The sequence below is a fragment of the Orcinus orca genome, chromosome 2, assembly GCF_937001465.1.
Source record: "Orcinus orca chromosome 2, mOrcOrc1.1, whole genome shotgun sequence".
In the NCBI taxonomy this organism is placed as follows: Eukaryota; Metazoa; Chordata; class Mammalia; order Artiodactyla; family Delphinidae; genus Orcinus; species Orcinus orca.
In genome coordinates, this window is record NC_064560.1 from 91299153 (window position 1) to 91318351 (window position 19199).

The window sequence follows — 19199 nt, forward strand, 5'->3', positions numbered from 1 at the left end:
GGCAGCCTTCTAACTCTTGCATCACCAAACCTCAGGGATTTTATGGAATTTATGGAATTTGGTGGGGGGAGTGCTAGGTAGAGGTAGAAGGGATAGAAAACTCTGGTTCCCATTTTGTCTCTATCTGATTCTTGTGTAATTTCAGGAAACTTCCTTTGCTTGGTTTCCTATATTTTTATCCCATTTGTTTTTTTACCACCTGGTACCCTAGGGGAATAAACTGATTGACTCAAGACGCTTTGAGGAAGGTATCCGCACAAATAGGTAGACCTTGCATACCTAGACACTTGCTCTCTCCTGAAGGGTTTACAAAGATCCACCCCAGAGTGTGCTGGGGAGTGGGAGGGGCTCCTCCATCTTTTCTTTCTTTCTCCCGGGGGCAACTCCCTTCAAGACAACCCAGCTCAACTGTCAACTCTTTTGAGAAACCTGCCACCCTCCCAACCTTTGTGGCTGAGAGTACTTCATAAACATCTTTACTAACAACACTATCACACTGCGCAGGGCTTTAGGTGTCTGTCTTCTCTATCAGAGGCAGTCTTTTCTCAGCTTTTTGTGCTCCACTCTCCAAGGCTTAGCACGTGGTAAGTGCTTAAATAGTAATTACTGAATGAATGAAACTTTCTACCCTTTGGAGGGTGTACCTAGAAAGGGAACCTTTCACTTTTAAAAGTGAGGATAAACAGAAGAGAAGCAATTCTTCTTTGAAGATGGTGACTATGTTTCAGAACACAATTTGTTACTCAGAATTTTAAAATGCTATTGAGATTCACACTTCTCTCAATCTACAGTGATTTTAAACAGGTTTTACCACATCTGTTCCAAGAACACTGTGGTGAAAACAAAGAAGAAACTGGCTCTTCAGTGCTTTTTTGGACCAACTTCCCACTCTCTTCAGGTAATGTTCTCATCACATCTGCTCCTAAAAAAAAGAACCTTGGGGTTCTCTTCATTATTGAATCACACACAATTTCTTATCTATGGACTCAAAACCTCCGACTCCCATTCCCTATCACATATTTTTTGTTGCCTTGTACCCCAAATGAATCTGGTATATAACACATTCCAGGGCCTTACTCTTCTCTCTAAAGACCTACTCCACCACCTGTGTTTGGTCATCTGTTCTCACTTGCCTGTCTGGTGGATCATAGGCTCCCAGAATACAGAGACTACGATCACATAGTCCCTTTCAAAAGCATTTAGTTAAGCATCACACACAAAGAGGTGCTCAACAACCCTTTCTGATGATCATAATCAGACTGTACTTTACATCCTCGAAGGCTATCTCCTCCCCCTTCTGATCTCACATCTGGCTCCTCAACAACCATTTTAAAATGCAGTGAGAAGGGAAACACCTAACCCTTCTTGGCCCTCACTCCTGACCAGTGGTCCTTTTCTACTCTCCACTTTACTACATGAGCCAACACGCTCCTTCTGGCATTCAGGTGTCTCACACTCAATGATGACACTTTTTCACACTGTTCCTTACACCTTAATCCTCCTCAGTCTTACAGTGTCAACAAGTCTGTTTTCTCCAGTATTCTGAAGACCGTTCAATAGTTTACCTCCAGGATAAATGAACATGATCAACGAAACCCAAATACATCAATGGCAATCTCGCTCCCTAAATGACAGTCTCTTTTTATTACTCTTTGTATCCCTAGCACCCAGCAAAATACTGGCAGACATATATGTCAATATGCAATATAAATATGTGCTATTTATTAAGCAACTATCTATCTATCCATCTACTCACATACCTATCTGCCTACCTATCTTAACTGATCTCCCTGTTTCCATGATTGCCCCTCTATATTCTGTGCTCCACAGAGCACCCCATCATCCTCTGAAAATATAACTCAAATCATTTACTCTCAGAGTAACATCTAAAGTCCTTACCGTGGCCTACAAGGCTGCATATGATCTGGCCCCTGGCTACCTCTCTGACTGTATTTTTTCCCAGTTTTCCCTTTCTAACTCCACTCTAGTCACCTGGGTCTCTCTGCTTTCCTTAAACATGCCAAACACACTCCAGCTTAGCACCTTTGTATCTGCTGTTGCCTGATGGCCCCCTCACACCATTCCAGTCTCTGCTCAAAGGTTGTTTTATCAGAAAGGACTACTCCACTTCATTTCTTCCCTTAGGACTTACCACTGCCTGACAAATTATATATTTAGTTTTCCTTCTGTTTTTTGTACTTAATGCCCCACCCCTCACCAAATGCAAAACTCCATTAGAATCAAGAATGGAGTGTCCGTCATTACTATATCCCCACTGCCTATCTAGCAGATATAGCAGGAGCTCAAAACCTGGATGAAGAAACGAATGTGGAAGAAAGGAATGGTGAATATGTATGCGTGCTCTAAATCTTAAATCTATTAGTTACACTGTCTGACAGTATTGCTATGCCTCTGCATATTGTTAAGTCACTCAATTCTAGAGTTGTTGCAGAAAGCTAAAGAAAGACAAAACAGACTGCTTAGAGTCACAGAATGTTAGTCTGGAACGGGGCTTAGAGATCATTATTTTACAGATGAAGAAACTGAGACCCACTGTGAGGGACACTGGCTTGCACAGCGCCACCTAGAAAAGCAGTAGCAAAGCTGGACCTGCAATCCAGGTCTTTCATTCCCAGCCTACGAGTCGTATCTTTACACCACGTAACTTCTCAAATGTTCTACACTGTATCTGGTCTTTTACCAAATACATTTAATGATGATGATTTAAAATATGCAAAGGGAAATTATATAATAGCAAGAGCTGAGCTCCACAGATCAAAAATACTAGTTTTTCCTGAAACAGGCTAATTGGACAAGCCCTTCAGGATTCTGTTGGGAAACTTAGTTCTGAGCATCTGTCCACCAGTATTGCTAACCTGTCAGCTGATACATACATATTGTATTTCCTCTTAGATTCTCTTTCATGAAGAAGCAGAAGAATATGGTTTAATAAACATTGAATACTTTATTTTTGCTTTCTTTCTATAGTGCAAGTGAATTCAGTCTGAAGATATCTCCTTAGAAATTCAACTGCATTCATACATTACAAAAATCACAGAAAAAAATCACAGAAAAAGTATTTGACCAAAAGAAAAAAAGTTGATGAAATTGTGACTGCAACTCACCCATGATCTTGTTTAAGGAGTTCTTTCTACTTTTTAAAGAGTCCTCCTTTATCTGAATCAATGTACATAAGATACAATTCTTGAAGCACTGGTGATTATCCAGACTTTATACTACTATAATTCACCCTGAGCCAGATGTCCTTCTAATATAAGTCCTATGCATTTCCTTACAGATCAAAGATCATTGTACAGAAATCTTAGCACAGACCTCTAGTGGAGCTACATGTAGCATACCAAGATAAAGTCCACTCTAAATACAGCTATAAAGAGTAAAGACATTAAAATGGTGCTAAATGCATACACCTAACCGCCTCTAAATCATATCACACCCTGTCGCCCAACACATGATATGATCCTACTGGAACAAGGTGGTTTTTTTTTCTTTCTAAACAAACATATAGAAACTATACATCCAAATGAGTAGGGCTGTACTTGTTAATAAAGTAATCACCTCTGGAATTTATATATGCATTCCAACAAGGCTACTATCACACATAATGTTTTTGGAATTTCTCTTTCAAATCACAGGTTCTCCACATTTAGTGTGCATAAGGATCACACTGGGAACATGTTAATAATGCTGATTCTTAGAAATGTGAATTTAATTGGTTTTAGATGGAGTCTAGGAACCTGTATTTTTTTTTTTTTTTTTGTCTGCAGTCGCCGGTGGCGGCAGTCGCTGTAGGAACCTGTATTTTTAAGAAGCGCTCCAGATAAGTTTTACACAGATGATCTGTGAGAAATAACACTTTAGAATAGTCAGCTCACAAGCCATGCAAGGGTATCAAAATAAGGACTATTGAGTTAAACTCTGTTTACATGTACACATAACACACTGGAGGTTTCACTTTTTTTCAAAATCTTCATCCTTCCTGATAGAACATATTAGTACAGATATACACAGAAGCACCTATTTCCAAACAACATACCTCCATAAAAGAGATTCCTAAGCTCCAGACATCAGAATGGATTCCATATTGCTCCCCTGAAATTCTTTCAGGCTGTAAGAAAACAGAAGGGAGCTTGTGAGTTGATGTAAGCTACTCCAGGAAACACATACGCTAATGTGAGCTCAGTTAAGGCAGAGAGCCATCAATATCTGCACAGCACATTATGAAAAGAAAAACAATTTTATATGTATGTGTTTTATATAGATAATACATAGAAACCGTATAGGTAATATAGGTATATTGGATATAATCTCATTGAATCCTCACAAAGACCCTATGAGGGAAACTTTGTTATAAAGAAAATGAAGGCTCATATTAGTGAAATAATTTAGGCAAGTCCTAAACTACTAAATGAGCTGAGAATTCAACCCAGACCAAATCCAGTGAGTGGTCTTAGTTGTGGAGTGACAAATTACAGCACATTATATAATATCATCACTTATTTGCATTTTGGGAGATGGGTCTGAATCACTAGGAATTCTGTTATTTTAAATTTTTTATTTGGAAATAATATTAAACTTATAGGAAAGTTGAAAGATTAAGACTAGTACAAAGAACATCCATATTTCCTTTGCCCAGATTCACCTACTACTCAACATCTCATCCCATGTATCAGGGTTTCTTTTTGATATAAACCAAGGAACAGTTCAAATGGTCCATTTGGGACTCTTGGTCCTCCATTCAAGATATGTAGAAAATACTTGGTCTAACAATTACCTGCACACTCTCTACTTCAACGGAAATAATTGCATACTGAAGTGGGTGCTGCCTGGTCTCCCTATCCCTCCAGGATTTGGCATTCAGAAAGGTACTTCACAGAAGTCTTTTGAATGAACACAGGAACAAATGAACAAGAGAAACTGAGGTTTTGCTGAGATGGAATGGTTGCTCAAGGTTACACAGCTAGTCATGGCAGGGCTAGGATCATGACCCACACCCCCTGGCCCCCAGTGCAGTATTCTCTTCTTTGTACCATCCCTGGAGTTCTTGGAAGCCACCACAGCCATCATCCTTCAAAAGTTTCCATGAGAGCCCTTACGAGTAACTGGGGTCAGGGTCAGCCTGGTCCACTGCAGATGGAAGAAATGGACATCCACCACTCACCAGCAGGGGATATACCATGAGTGTAGAAGATGTGTGCCAGATACTCTCAGGTGAGTTGGCACAGTCCTACATCTTGGGGAGTTGGCTTAGTTGGGACCCAGAACTTTGTAACCTACTTCCCACTCCCACCTATGAGGCCATCTCAATGTATTTAATGCCTTCTCCCCCACTTTTCATAAAATCACATAAAGCCCTACCTTGAGGTAGCAGATTGGATTGTCTTATTTCTGTTCCTTTATTTATTTCTTTAATTTATAAAACCCCTTTCCTACCAAGAATAATTCTTCCCAAGTGTCATGTGACCATTTCTCCCAGCTGCTACCAGATATGGTCATTCCAATCCCCTAATACTTTTTCTTTTATCTTCTAATCCCCCATACCACCACTTTTCAAGGTCCTGGCTCATACCTGAATGAACCCATTATCCATTTCTAGTTAGATCAATACATAATAGGATGCGTTCATATGCAACTGGCCAGCCAGTTACAGGAATAATGCCATCATCATAATATCAACAACGGCATCATCACTCTGTGCATTTATTGAAGAATTTCCATGTGCCAGGCACTGTTCTAAGTGCTTTTCATGCATATTTCACTTCAGACTCATAAACACCCATACTAGACTGGTACTATTATCATCCGCATTTAACAGATAAGGAATATGAGAACAGAGAGATTTAATTTGTACCCCCTAGAAAAGGATAATAATAGCTATCATTTAATAATCACCTAGTTTGTCCCAGACACTGGGCTAGATACTTCGCATCCTCTACATTTTATAACAATCTTACAAATATTATTATTTTAAATTTATTTTATTTATGTATTTTTGGCTGTGTTGGGTCTTCGTTGTTGTGCGCAGGCTTTCTCTAGTTGCAGCGAGTGGGGGCTACTCTTTGTTGCGCGTGCCACAACTACTGAGCCCACAAGCTGCATCTACTGAAGCCCGCGTGCTCTAGAGTCTGTGTTTCGTGATAAGAGAAGCCACTGCAATGAGAAGCCTGCACAATGCAATGAAGAGTAGCCCCGCTCGCTGCAACTAGAGAAAGCCAGCACGCAGCAACGAAGACACAATGCAGCCAAAAAATAAGAACTTAAAAAAATAGTTTAAAAACAATGTCTTAAAAAAAAAAGAACTTCTAGCAAACATGAAAATCCTAAAATCCTCTAGAATTGTTAAAGAAATGACCAAATGTTGCCTTCCTCCTTCTGTCCTCTCTCCCTTTCTTCATCCACTAACTGACAGTTATCAATATACAGCACTTCATCTAGAAGTGCAAGACCAACAATAAGGTTAAATATAATCATCACATTTGCCCACTGAACTACTAAAACAAATGTAAACTGTAATGTGAAAATAAAGCACAGAAAAATTAAATTTAAAAAGAAAAATTAGCAAAAATGATAATGGTCACAGATATCAGAAGGCAAATAGGAGAACTCCTTAAGGATGAGAGTCTAACAACTTCTCATTAGAGAAGTTATTCTTACAGTAAGCTAACAGAATGAGATTACTGTTGTGATGCAGCACTCAAGCACGAATGCTGAGTGAAAGGTGGGCAGCCAGCTCTACAGGTGTATCCTCAAGAATTCGCAGGGACTGGGAAACATGTCCAGGTGGCTGACACTGACACAGGTACAAGATAAGTCCCAATACATTCTGAGTGTATAGAGTCAGGACTTGATGGCCTAAGGCTGCACAATTCAAATCTGTTCTCACACTTGAGGCCAAGGTGGCCTGCTCTGTCCTCTCCCCTCTAAAACCAAACCAAACTAAACCAAACCAAACCAAACCAATGGCCAGGTATGACACTACTGAGAGAAGACCTGTGATGAACATTTTTCTGTTAAAAAGCAAAAGCTGAGTTACTTTCTGACATGACATTTGTCACTAGTGTGGAAAGCTTAATAAACGGAAAACCATGACTCTTATCTGAAGCACCTGTAGTGGAGTTAAAGTGTCGGGGAAAAACTCTCGTCTGTACTTAATGAGAACAGTAAGGAGTGGTGATGATATAAAAAGCAGAGGATTCTAAAAGGGCAGTGGCTCTAAGATGGCATGCACACTCCACCCCTCCACTTACCGCTGTGACTGGGCATCTACCCAGAGCCCATATTTAGTTAACTCATTCCAGAATTGTCTCTATTTATAACACAGTACCCTAGGGTTTACTTGTCAAAAGCAGGACGATACCAAGGTACATCCCTTACCTCTTCCCATAAAGGAACTTCTGCTCAGGCTACTCAGAAAATTAACAAAGTATGCACAAATACTTTAGGTTAGTATGTAATCAAAAAGTATATATCATAAACAATGGGGATTTTTTAGAAAGCCGGCAAGATCACTGTGTGGGTAGTAGAGCATACTGGTTAAACAAGGATTCTGGAGTCACACTGCTCTAACTCAATCTATTTTCCAGTTCACTAATTCTCTCTTCTGCTCCATTCAATATGCTACCAAATAGTGAGCTTTTCATTTTTATCTAGTAGTTTTGTTTGGGACTTTCTCGAATCAAGTATGTCACTTTAAAAATTTTTGATCTAAAGTCTGCTTACAACTGTTGTTCCTTCATGTTGCTCTGTTTCCTCATGTGACTAGTTTTCTTTGGCTGCTTGTTAGTTTTTGTTCTTCAAAAAAATGTTTGGAAAGGTTCTCTGAGGCCTAAAGTGGATGTGCCCACCTCAAACAATATTCTCAGCATGAAGCTCCTTTTCTAACTCAGGTCACATATACAAACATCCAGGGTGTAAATCTGTGCCAGAGTTAAGTCTATGGCCACAACTTTCTCCCTTTTCCTTTTTCTCCTGCTGCTCTGCTTGGCTCTGAGAAGCCTTCTCTTTTGTTCCCTGGGATCGGGGAGGAAGAGCAGCTTTAACTCTGGTTTGCTTTTATACTGGGGTGAGGGCCTCTTCAGGCTTCCAGCATAATATGGGGAAGATCTTCTCCAAGACCCTCTGCCTTAAGGGAGCCCCCATATCATTCACAGCTGTAGCAGTACAGCCAAATGTCCTCAGGAATAAGCAGCTTTGGTGCTCTGACATTCTGCTTTCCCTTCTGTTTCAGGTTTCCATCTGAAAACCGTCCTGGGAGTTCCCCGTTGTCGTTTTAGCTCTTCAGTGCACTTGAGATGGTTTTTAAAGTATTTTAATTAGCATTTTTCAACAGAAGAGTTGGTCCAAATAACCTAATGTGCTACTACCAGAAACTAGAAGCTGGTGTCCTAATTAAATCTTGACTGTCACTACTTGCCAGCTCTGAGAACCTGGGCTAAAGTTACTTCACCTTTGGTTTCCTCATCTGTAAAATGAAGACGATAATAACAATATGTATGCTTAATGGAGTTGTCTGAAGATTAAATAAATCCATGTAATATGCTCAATTCAGTACATGCCACGTGGGGATGCTCAGTAAATGTTGGCCTCCTTCTAATCAACACCACCATGTACGATCACTGCATGAGCATGGCCAACTGAGTTGTATCACGTAATCTGTATAGGTTATAATCTGGGTAAAGGTAATTTCTAAGAACAGGAATAGTCCAGGTAGAAAACAATGTTCAGGAGATAAGAATAGTTATTTAGATTGACTTTCTGATACCAAAGGACAAGTATCTGCATAAGATTTCTTAATTTCAAAACTTCAGGTATTCGTAACAATAATGTCAAACTTTTATATTTGATTTTTAAAAACTGTAATAGGACTTCCCTGGCGGTCCAGTGGTTGGGACTCAGTGTGCTGCAGGGGTCATGGGTTCAATCCCTGGCTGGGGAGCTAGGATCTCTCATGCCGCATGGTGCAGCCAAAAAAATATATATACATAATACATCACAATGACTGAAGAGTGGGTTAAAGTTTCAGGGACTTCTGTCTTTATTATTAATTTTTTTAATAGCTTCTTTTTTTATATAAATTTATTTTATTTACTTATTTATTTTTGGCTGTGTTGGGTCTTTGTTGCTGCGCATGGCTTTCTCTAGTTGCAGCGAGTGGGGGCTACTCTTCATTGTGGTGTGTGGGCTCCTCATTGCAGTGGCTTCTCGTTTCGGAGCATGGGCTCTAGGCGTGTGGGCTTCAGTGGTTGTGGCACTCGGGCTCAGTAGTTGTGGCTCGTGGGCTCTAGAACGCAGGCTCAGTAGTTGTGGCACATGGGCTTAGTTGCTCTGCAGCATGTGGGATCTTCCCAGACCAGGACTCAAACCTGTGTCCCTTGAATTGGCAGGTGGATTCTTAACCACTGCGCCACCAGGTAAGTCCCCTTCTGTCTTTAAAATAGAGTAAAAGTTCTAGTAATCAGAATTTCCAAGAAATGATTTAATTTAATATAAGCCACCAAAGCCTCTGGACCCCTTTTGTAATCCTTCTGGATGAAATCCTTTTAAAATATAGTTGAAAATATTTCTTGCTTTGGATTAAAATGTCCATTAAACCTAATTACCTGCCCCTAAGATGTAATGTGTCCTTGAACACGCCCCTTCAGTTTTGGGGTCTCAGTATCCTCATTGGTCAATGAGGAAGTGGGACCAGATGACTTTCCAAGTCTCCTATAAGACCCACTGTTTAACATGCCCCTAAATTGTTACTGTTTTTTTGTTTGTTTTCATAACCTAAGGATCTTAGAAAACCCTCCCTATCTTTATCCTAATTACCATTTTCTTATACCTTACATTTCAGATTGTAGAAGTAAGACTGTTCACACATGCACAGCTATTTCTTTGATTTATTTTCTTTTCAATATCTGAGCAGTCTAGTTGGTTATATTTGAGTCATCTGGGGGTCTTCTATACTTTATCACGCAAGTAAGATACTTATTAATACAAAAAAGTTAAATGCTCTGCTTATAATTAGTGAACAAGTCATTTTTGGAATGCAACTTTCATGAACTGATTCATTCATTTAGCACCATGTGATGGACTGGATATAGAGAATGAGTAGAATAAACCCTGCCCTGTGAAAGTCCTAATCTAGATTTGGAGAGACACATAAATAATCTGGATAGAATGAGAGGCACAGCAGTTAAAAGTTCAGTCTCTGGAGGCTGATTATGTAGGTTTCACTCCTGACTCTGCCACTTATTAGCTGTATGAACCTGGGTAAGTCACTTAACTTCTCTATCCCTTGGTGCCTTCATCTGTAAAAGGACGATAATATTACCTACCTCATAGGGTTGTTGTGAGGATTTAAAGAGATAATATATGTAAAGGTTTAAAAGAGTGACTGGCACACAGTTCTAATTAAGTGTTGGCTATTATTATCATTGTTATTATCACCGTACAGAAACAGGTATGGATATAAAGTGAGAGAAATGGATATAAAATGAGGGCATTACATCAGATGACCTCAAATTGCATATTCTCACAATCTATTACTGTCTTCTACCCCAGCGGTCCCCAACCTTTTTGGCACCAGGGACCGGCTTCGTGGAAGACAATTTTTCCACGGACAGGGGTGGGATGGGATGGTTCAGGAGGTAACGTGAGCGGTGGGGAGCGATGGGGAGCGGCCGATGAAGCTTCGCTCACTCACCCACCGCTCACCTCCTGCCGTGTGGCCTGGCTCCTGGCAGGCCGTGGACCAGTACTGCTCTGCGGCCCGGGCGCTGGGGACCCTTGCTGTACCCTGTATGTCCCCGCCCCCACCCATTTCACACCACCCTCTATTTCTGAGTCTTTGCTCATCCTCCCACAGTGATCTCTCTCTTTTATAAGTGCCCTTTTCACATACTGTTTGAATCATCAAATTCATATATCATATGCCTTCTCATTCTCTAACGGTACGCTTGGTACAACTTATGTCACACATGACGTGGCCACATATAATGCCATGTTTCCTATTTTGCCCAAGTCTTATGTGGATTACAGAGTGGCACCACTGTACCTGGCTAACTGCATGGAAGGCGCTCAGTAAATACAGGTTGGTTAATTCAAAGTACTCAGTTTCAGAAAGAGCCTTCACTGGCATAGACCAGAAGTTGGCAAGCTTTTTCCATAAACGGCCAGATAGTAAATATTTTTCACTTTGTCGGCCATATGGTCTCTGGTACAACTGTCACAACTACTCCACTCTGCCACTGTAGCACTAAAGCAGTCATAGACGATATATAAATAAATGGGTATGGCCATGTTCCAACAGATCTTTCCTTTTTTTTAATTTAATTTTTTACTTTGAAATACTTATTAACTAACAAGAAGTTGAAAAGCATATATACAGGGAGGTTTTGTGCACCCTTCACCCACTACTACCCCCAGTGGTAGTACTATAATACAATATCACGATACCTCAGGCAGGGATTAAAACCTGTAACAGAATAATAAATGTTATTTCCACCTTCCCCAACTCCCAACCTCTGATCTCACACCAGCTGGTAAGTCATGGCCAACGAGAGCCTGCTGAATTGAGCCAAGCTCACTATCAGGCTATCACACTCTTTGCTTCCTAGGTATCTTATGCTTTTTACAGCTTGAACTATAAAGTTGATGACTAGAACATACTCACCGAAGAAGCAAAGTAATTTTAGCTCTGCCAATCTGAGCTAACGTTTCATAATTTTAATCCCCACATTTTCAATTAAGAGATGGATGCAGCACATTCATCCATAAACAAAAAGGAAAAAAAGTAATTTCTTTAATGTACACCTGGGAAAGACAACTGTAATCTAGATTTGTAGATTCAAACATATTGCAATTTAATTATCAGAGCAATTTAGAGCTACTATGAACATGATGGGGAGTGGAAAAGTTGTTTCATTTTTTGTTTGTTTTAAATCACAGTGTTCCATATTTTTTCAAAGACTGAAATCATGTCATTTGGCACAGTTTTGTTAATTATAAAGATGGCTCACCAATCTCAGATAACCTAGTAGAGCCAAGAAGGTGATTAAGTTTTGTAAAAATAGGTATGATGACTTCAGAGATTAACTTTTTGTCACATTACCTAGAAAAATGAGAAAGAATAAATTTTCTTTAAAAACAATGCAAGGCAAAAATTAACTGTTCTGGTATCTCAATTAAAAAATCCTTTGTAGTGTTCTGAGAATAAGATCCAGGGTTTCATCCATATTAACATTTTTTTACCAAGATAATAGATGAACAAAGAATACTGAGAAAAAGATCCAGCGTTCTACCCATACTTTGTTTAATTCATATAAAGACTACTAGAAGTGAAATGGACTACCTGAATAAATCTAGAACCCTCAGCAAAAAACTAAACTTAAGATGTTAAAGTAAAACTTTGCTCCAAAATACTAAATAAGTTTCCTGCTTGTCTCCTCCCAGCCCCCAACTCTTGAAGTGACTGTGGACGTCAATAAATAACAGCAATTTTATGGGGACTTCCCTGGTGGTGCAGTGGTTAAGAATCCACCTGCCAATGCAGGGTACACGGGTTCAATCCCTGGTCTGGGAAGATTGCAAATGAGCAACTGAGCCCATGTGCCACAATTACTGAGCCTGAGCTCTAGAGCTTGCGTGCAGCAACTACTGAAGCCCACGCGCCTAGAGCCTGTGCTCCACAACAAGAGAAGCCACTGCAGTGAGAAGCCCCTGCACCCATATGGAATCTAAAAAAAAAAAATGGTTCTGAAGAATCTAGGGGCAGGACAGGAATAAAGACACAGACATAGAGAATGGACTTGAGGACACGGGGAGGGGGAAGGGTACGCTGGCACGAAGTGAGAGAGTGGCACTGACATATATACACTACCAAATTCAAAACAGATAGCTAGTGGGAAGCAGCCGCATAGCACAGGGAGACCAGCTCAGTGCTTTGTGACCACCTAGAGGGGTGGGATAGGGAGGGGGGGAGGGAGATGCAAGAGGGAGGGGATATGGGGATATATGTATACATATAGCTGATTCACTTTGTTATACAGCAGGAACTAACACAACAATGTAAAGCAATTATATACTCCAGTAAAGATGTTAAAAAAAAAGGGGGTAGGGAGGACTGACTAAATTGAGATATTTAATAGCTATTGTAAAATATGTGTGCTATTCTCCTTGCAGTAAAAAAAAAAAATTTTAATTTAAAAAATGTTAAAAAAAAAAAAAGAAGCCTGCGCACCGCAACGAAGAGTAGCCCCGGCTTGCCGCAACTAGAGAAAGCCCGCACACAGCAATGAAGGCCCAACACAGCCAAAAAAAAGCAATTTTATGGACACAAATAACTTCCCTTACTTAAAAGGAAGGAAAAAGAAACGGGTCAAAGCCAAGTCCACATTGGTATTTGAAACAGTTCTATGCTTCTACTTTTTATTCCTGGTAAATTTATTTCAGAGGGACCAAGTAAGTTGTCTTATAATAGGTATGAACCCAAGTAAACAGAATATAGATATACAAGTTCGACAGAGAATTGTCTGCTAAATCTTTACATTCAGAGAATCAGATCATAAGTAATAATTTACAATCAGATCCATAAGTAATAATTTAATTTTTAATTAATAATTTAATTTTGAGTTGCTGTCAAAGCATGCTTATTCCTGGAAAAAAGAGTTGATCTTATTGACTGACATTCTGGTATACTTTAGGGTTAATTAAATAATCAATGAGGCAAAGTAGCCAATGTGGTATAAGATACAATTTTTCTATAGGATTATACTTCAAAATGATTTTATACTCAAACCAACCAGTTAAGTGAATAAAGTCAGAGAAGTTGGTAGCTCCTGTATAAACCCTAACATCTTTTAGGAAGATTTAAAAATCCAATCATGACTGGATTGACTTTGTAATTTATGATCTGTTAGGCTAAAGCTGTGGAATTAATTCAAGAATTATACATTACCAAGTACATAAAGATGTTGGTTTTAAATGTTATTTTTGCATAAGTTTACTTACCGCCATATAAGCATTTGTTCCAACATACGTCTTGGCTATAGAATTCACCAGCTATGAGACAAAACAGTCTGTCAGAACAATATAAAGATAATGTGGAAATAAAATGGGCAATTATTCCTCATTTAACTTACAATCATCATTTCTATAAATCAACTAAAAATTATATAAAAAGGAACAAATTTATCTACAAAGGCATTAAAAATGATTACATCTCTTTTCTTTTGAATGTGATTTCCAACTTAAACAAGCATAGCATTACAGTTTATAGCAGATAACCTTAAACAATTCACTTAAGCAGGATGCTTATCGCTTTAGTACCCCAAACCCGCCTGATTGTACAAAGTCAATTTGAAGTAGAATTTGAACACACTCATTTTTTAGTCAGATGGTCAAGATGTGAATGAAGCCTCACGCATTACTAGAATGAAACGAACACTAAATACGCTGGAGGGATAACAGACTTTGACAACTCATAATACAATGATGACCTTCGCTTTGGTCTTCGTGTTCGGCTGGGAGTAAAGGTGGCTGCAATTCAAATCAACATCACAGCACGCTCATGGGTCACTATCACCAGGGTTCTCAGGGGAGGCCCAAAATGGAAATTAATTAAAATTTGTGCTGCACATTGTAATGGCCCTCCACCATTGTTGCTCCCAATATTAATTTTTATTGTGGGCCAGTTGGGCTCCCCAGGCGCAGCTCCCACTCTGCCCTCCCTTTTGTCTGGCCAAAACGCTTTCATATCAAAGCTGCATATCAATGAAGTTTGCTATTCGTAAGTAGTAATTACAATATCAGCAGTTTTTACTGTCATTAAACAATGAACAATCATATTCTGATGAAGGAAACTCGCTCAGAGATTAAAAATGAATAACACAATCCCAGCCAACGAGAAGATGCAGAGTTCTGTTTGTCTGGCAGCTAGGTGATTTTTCAATCCAGAAAGTAGAATGAAAATAGAAAGTGGATGTTACAGAGAAGAAAGATCGGCAGGAAAATGAGACCTACCTGAGTGCTAACTCCAAAATCACACAGCTTGACTTGTCCTCTTGTGTTTACTAGCATATTAGAGGGCTTCACATCTAAAAAGGGACCAGAAAAATCCATGTCACTAGCTCCATATCTACAGTGCTTGTTCTAAAAAAAGCACACATGCACACCATACCATATTGCAGAATTGACATCATCTGTTCAACCTAGAATTCTAACCACAAATTTAACGCAAAGCATTTTACCTGGAGGCAAAATGTAAGGTCCTAAACTCCCTCACTTCCAACCATTTCTGGTTTCTATAGAAGCAAGGGTTTATTTACTTCACATGAAAGTCAAATAAAATCTTGGCTTCCAACAACAGTAAATACACCCAATATCCTACTCCAGCTTTCAGGAAAAGTAGGTAAGAAAATGTAACCTTCCTGCAAAGAATTTGTACAGAAAGGCTTAGTTCTGCTCTCAAAGTGAAACTGCTCCTCCCACCTCAGGAGCAGTAAGGCCAAAGGGAAGCCAGCAAGGAAAAAAATCATTCATATGTTTGCTGGTAACAGGTGATATCTGGTTGAAACAACGAGAACATAAATGCAGTTCTGCTGTTTCCTGGTTTTACGTGCTACTTCAGATAATCCTCAGAAACTGATATAAAAGATGTGTAAATGTGTGTGCATGCGTGCACTTATCAGTCTTTGTTTCATTTATCCTTCTCTTCCCTTACATCATTTCGACTGTTGTTAGAGTTAACAAAAGAACTGGCACAGCTTTTGCCAAGGCAGTCCGCTAAATAATGACACAAAGCATTTCTGTGAAGCATCGTCAGTGACAACAATGGGCCTTTTCAGGAATTCAAGGAGCCCACAAAAACCATCCAAGCAGGATAAGAGCACACCACTTTTGATGGTACAGCAGAGCACCTGCTTCAATGCTTCATCTTCAGTGGCGAAAGTAGTCAAGAACAGACAACTTGTTGTATTTAATACAGCATATAACCTTAATTACCCCAAAACTAAAGACTCATAATTTTTATGTAACATCTAAAAAAAAATCTGTGAGTTAATCTCACTCCGTCCCTCCACCCTGCAAAAAGTATCGTACCAAAAGTAGGTACTTAACTCAAACTTCAAGTTCAAACTCAGTAACCAACAATTATTGAACCCTACCTACCATATGACAGGCAACATGACAGGCATTTTCTCATACATGTGCTCATTTGGTGTTGCCTGATGGACACTAGAATGTAAACTCCACGAAGGCAGGGACTTTGTCTCTTTTATTGACTACTATATTCCAGTCCCTGAAGAGTGCCAGGTATACGGTATATGCTTAGTAAGTATTTGTTAATAGATGAGAATAAGTTAATGGAAACCACGAACACACAGTATTATTTTGTTGATGATACTGTTGTGATCAGGGGTTAGCTGTAGACCACGTCTCTGTAGCATGCCCTTTCAGGTAAAACACACTATATACTTCCTTTAGGGGGGCTTTCTCTTTGAATACAGGTCACTATGCCCAGGCAGGTGTAAGCTTTTTCAACCAACTGGTCTCTCTGCCTCCAGTTTTCCCCAATTTCAATATAAACCTTATACCACCATCATATTAAATATACTTTCACTCTATCACTTCTCTCCTTGAGGAAGAAGTAAAATATTCCCTGACCTCCCCCGCCAACCCCAGTGTGAACTTCTTAAGAATAGGGTTGTGCTTTCAAATATGCCTCAATAGTTTGCACAAAAAATATACATCATAGACAGCCACAGTAGACACTCAATAAATGTGTGAACTGACAGAAATGTTAGGCTCTACAAAGCCTGGTCTTATTTTCCAAACCTAATTCTCATTATAAGCCCTCAACTTTGAATATTTTTGTTTTGGACAATCTTCTCTTTTATATACTGATACCCTTAAACCATTCTTAAGCCATACATCAGATGGAGATAGATAAAGAAAAAATATTCTGAGCTCCTGGAAGAAGGAGCTACATGGAAATCACAAGGTATGGTAAAAAGAACAAATTCTTAGCTTTAATCAGACACATATTTGACTTAAGTGGATCAACAGAGAGAGAAAGAATAAAAAAACAAAATTTCTAGATTATATTCTAAAAGGCAAGGTGTAAATAAGAACTTTATGCCATTTTCAGCTCTCCAACATCTTTTTTTACTTACATGTAATCCTACTGCATGACTTTGCACATTCACCTTTCAGCCTAGCTTTCAGGAATACTTTGTGTATGAAAGCAGTAGACATACAGCCATCCTCAAAACAACCTTGGTATTCCGACTAGACTGTTTTAGTCATTGTCTCAAAAGAAACAAATCCACAACACCCCATTACTAAGCCTTTGTTCATGCTGTGTCCCTGACCCCAAACCACCTGGGTTAAAAAACCCTTCCTTGATATTTTTTGACTGAATCCTGCTCATCCTCCAACTCAAGTACCCCATCTCCCTGTTGCCATACCTACTCAGGCCATCAAAATCGCTGCTTCCTTTGAACTGCTAAAGCATTTACTGTCTGTACCATTTGGAACTGAGCATGTGACATTTTTTTACTAGTAATTACCACATTTACTGTTACAGGTTTCACCAAGTAATAAGTTCACAGGGTAGGAATATGCCTTATACCTTTTTGTATGCATCCTGTTGGAGCATATTATCTTTGCACACTGGTAGATGGCTTTCTAAACAATATACTAAATTTGCTAATATAAGTGTTCCAAACCCAGCAACATCATTTGGACATAAAAGACCCCTTTAAACAAAATCAATGGATTCAGGCTAGAAGACAGAAGACTTGGATTTGTCTTTTGGGCCCTGCCACAAACTTGGCATATGACTTTGGACTAGGCATGTGACATTTTAGTTTTCACCTCTATAGGGAGATAATAAAAGTTACTGTATCAATCTTTAAAAATTGTGGGGATTAGATGAGATAATGAACGTAAAATAGCTTTTAAACTGTCAAACACTCTATAAATATATTATTATTATCCACTGGCAATCAACCAAGCAATGTAAAGTGTTATATTTTGTTATGTTCAGAAAATAATTTCTGTGCTACTGCAATAAATTTAGGCTGTATTTGGGTAAAATACTAGTTAAAAGAAAATAATTTCAAAAGTCCAGTAAGTGGAATGATAAAACCAATTCAATGTTTATGAGGGGGCATATTTGCCAGACTGTATGTACTCATTCACCGACAAGGCCACTGAACTGGTCTCCCTATTTTTACACTTGCTCTACTAGAATCTGTCTTGAACACAGCAGCTAAAGTGCCCTCTTTAAAACCTAAATCAAACCATGTCATTTCTCTGCCTAAAACCTCCAAGGGCCTCCCAACTCAATGCAAAAGGCAGCCCTCATGAAGGTTTCTAAGGCCTTCTCTGAACTGCCCCCCTACTACCTCTGTACTCTCATCCTTCCTACTCCTCTCCCTGCCCACTCTGTTTCATCTCACTGGCCTTCTTGTCAGGCATGCTCCCTGCTTTGTGGTTCCATATAACTGGAATACTCTGCACCCATATATACATGCATGGCCTGCTCCTTTACTTGTTTTTAGGTTTCTGCTCAAATGTTACCCTTTTAAGAGAAGCCTTCCTCAACCACCCACTATGAACAGCAATATCTTCCCACCTCCGATATTCCCTTTCCCTCTTCCCTGTTTCAGTGCTCCTCATAACACTTGGCACCATTGACACCCTATATTTGTACATGTATACATGTCCCTCTCAGCCCTCCCGTTTCTAAGGAAAGCTCCATGAATGCAGAGATGTGATCTGTTGTGTTCACTCCTATATCTAGAATAGTGCCTGGTATGGACTAGAAATGATATCTGTTGAACAAATGTTGGTGAATGAATATTTCCACTAAATAGATGGGCAAACATGTGCACCTGGAGAAGCATGAATTTGGCCTGAGAAGGAGCTCCATCTTTTCCCACTCAATGGCATATACTTCAGAATAAATACATTTCACTATTAATGAATACATTTGTGAATGATATTTTTCATTCTGAGAGGATCTATGGGCATTCAAAAATACTCACTCAACAAATATTTACTGACGCCTTAGCATGTGCCAGATATGATAGTAGGTCTGTGGAGAGAAGCATGAGTAAGACCCACCTCTGCCCTTCAGGAGAGTGTAGACCAAGGAACTGCTGGTATATATTTTGACCAAAAATAGTGCACATGAG

General features: G+C 39.3%; 1 protein-coding gene across 13 annotated transcripts in view; it reads right to left on the reverse strand.

Annotated features, from left to right (window-relative positions):
• Positions 1-19199, reverse strand: part of MAP2K5 (mitogen-activated protein kinase kinase 5) — a 267619-nt gene that overhangs the window by 97070 nt on the left and 151350 nt on the right. For all 13 annotated transcript variants that reach the window (XM_004276230.4, XM_004276229.3, XM_049706939.1 and 10 more), the window contains 3 exons: positions 15022-15095; positions 14011-14061; positions 4055-4126 (listed from right to left, as the gene is read on the reverse strand). In XM_004276230.4, coding sequence (XP_004276278.1) covers positions 4055-4126; positions 14011-14061; positions 15022-15095 — 197 coding nt within the window. The remainder of the gene's footprint in view (positions 1-4054; positions 4127-14010; positions 14062-15021; positions 15096-19199) is intronic.